Raw genomic sequence first — 2,207 nt, forward strand, 5'->3', positions numbered from 1 at the left:
TAGGTCACATTGCAAATTAGCCAATCGAGAAAACAAAAATAATAGAGGGTTGTATTATTCTTTGTAAACTCTACCCAACCTATCTCAACATACTGCCAACTACCTGCTAGGTCACATTGCAAATTAGCCAATCGAGAAAACAAAAATAATAGAGAAAACAAAAATACTCAGTTTTTCACATATATTTGCGGTTTTGTATTCTTTGTAAACTCTCCCAACATACTGCCAACTACCTGCTAGGTCACATTGCAAATTAGCCAATCGAGAAAACAAAAATATTCAGTTTTTCACATATATAGGTTTTGCAGTATGTGATAAAAAAACAATGAATAAAATAATTTTAAAAGTGTTTATTTGGGTTCGGTTAAAATAATAACAATGTGATTAAATCTTTTCCATTCCATACATTAAAGGAAATTTGAACATTTCATCCGGAATACTTTATTTTTTCATAAAGATCTGCATTCCTCTATGACGCAACAATAACAAAGGGGGGAATGTGATATCGTGTGAAGATTCTAATTCTAGGATAATATGGTCTCCTGTAAGGGTAAGGGTTTTCACAGAGATGTTGTTTTCTTTTCCTTCTCTAATAAGTTGCAGTGTAGATTCCTTCTGGATATTGCAGTCGGAAAGAATGCGACAATCCTCCAACTGCTTACCAGCAAAGATCAATTTCTGCTGGTTTGGGGGGGTGCCTTCCCTATCCTGAATTTTGGCCTTTACATTTTCAATGGTGTCTGAAGGTTCTACTTCTAGGGTAATCTTTCCTGTAAATTTCACAAAGATCTGCATTCCTCCTCTAAGACGCAATACCAAATGGAGTGTAGATTCCTTCTGGATATTGTAGTCAGAAAGAATGCGACAATCCTCCAACTGCTTACCAGCAAAGATCAATCTCTGCTGGTCTGGGGGGATGCCTTCCTTATCCTGAATTTTTGCCTTTACATTTTCAATGGTGTCTGAAGGTTCTACTTCAAGAGTAATAGTCTTTCCAGTGAGGGTTTTCACGAAGATCTGCATGATGTACTGCAAAGAAAACAATTCATTAGTAAAATTTTAGCCAACAGTATAATTCTTAAATAATCTTAAATTTAAATATCTACAAGATTGTTGAGCATGTTATAGTAGGTAGCAAGGCAACCATTATATATGAAAACACAAGACTACTACATTAATATTTTATACACATATTGTACAGTACACATAAATCTTGGCTTTAACCAAAGTAACTCATACCCCCCACACACACATACAGTATAGAGCAATAACATTTGCAGTCTATCTTCTGTGTAACCTAGCTATGCATATACAAATATAGAATAATAAAATTAAATACCTAGCATTTATGGGCTTTAGGCAGAAATGGCAGAAAGTTTGCCCAATGAAAATTGAGAGATGTGTAGGGCCAGAAGTAGCAGTCTTACATATAGAAATTGAACCGGCAGACGATGAACTTTATAATCCTGATCCGCTTTGGGAAGATAATTTGATCGGGGTATCTTCTATGGTGCTCCCATGGTGATTTTGGATTATGCGCTCATGGAGGTTATCTCTATGCCTTTGGTGGTTTGACTGTCTTAGGAGTGTGGCTGTAGTTTAGTTTTGTTACTGTTGGAAGAAGCAACGGAAGCACCACCACCACCACCACCACCACCACCACCACCACCACTACGGGTATTACCAGATATCACCACACCACTAAAAATAAAACTGACAACTAGTTAGTATTACATTAGTATCTGAAGATGGCGGCTGCACGTGTGGAGCTCTCTCATAACGAGGAGGAGAAGGAGGAGGAAGAGGAATGTAAATCTTATCCGAACTACCTACTAGACTACATACATTTCCTCTGGCAGTCACAAGAGTTATGTGATGTAGAAATATTATTAGCTGATGGATCAGTTGTGAAGGTGAGTGAGTGAAACATTTACCTGTATTTATCTCCTACACTTTCTTCTCTGCCTGCCCTCCATCACCCACCTTTTATACCCATATCGAAGTACACCGTCCACACTCTACCCGCCGCCGCCCTAACTGCCCAGGAGTCTAGGACCAAGGAATAGTGGAAGAAATCTCCTAACTTCTCTGAATGCTTCCTAGAAGTGGTTTAATTTTTGGTTTGCTTCCTAGCAGTGGTTTGATTTTGGCTTGCTTCCTAGCAGTGGTTTTATTTTGGCTTCCTATTGTTCGACCAGTCTACATCT

General features: G+C 38.2%; 1 protein-coding gene across 1 annotated transcript; it reads right to left on the minus strand.

Annotated features, from left to right (window-relative positions):
- Positions 1-353: 353 nt before the first annotated feature.
- On the minus strand, positions 354-1,604 carry LOC121875549 (polyubiquitin-like). The gene has a single exon (XM_042380130.1). It carries the CDS (start codon positions 1,021-1,023, stop codon positions 442-444), a length of 582 nt encoding a protein of 193 aa, XP_042236064.1. The 5' UTR covers positions 1,024-1,604; the 3' UTR covers positions 354-441.
- Between the last annotated feature and the right edge of the window lie 603 nt (positions 1,605-2,207).

This window comes from Homarus americanus, unplaced genomic scaffold, assembly GCF_018991925.1.
Source record: "Homarus americanus isolate GMGI-L3 unplaced genomic scaffold, GMGI_Hamer_2.0 scaffold41055, whole genome shotgun sequence".
Classification (NCBI taxonomy): Eukaryota; Metazoa; Arthropoda; class Malacostraca; order Decapoda; family Nephropidae; genus Homarus; species Homarus americanus.

Excerpts from the sequence above, each read along its gene's own strand:
- LOC121875549 (XM_042380130.1), bottom strand. The coding sequence starts at position 1,023 with ATGCAGATCTTCGTGAAAACCCTCACTGGAAAGACTATTACTCTTGAA.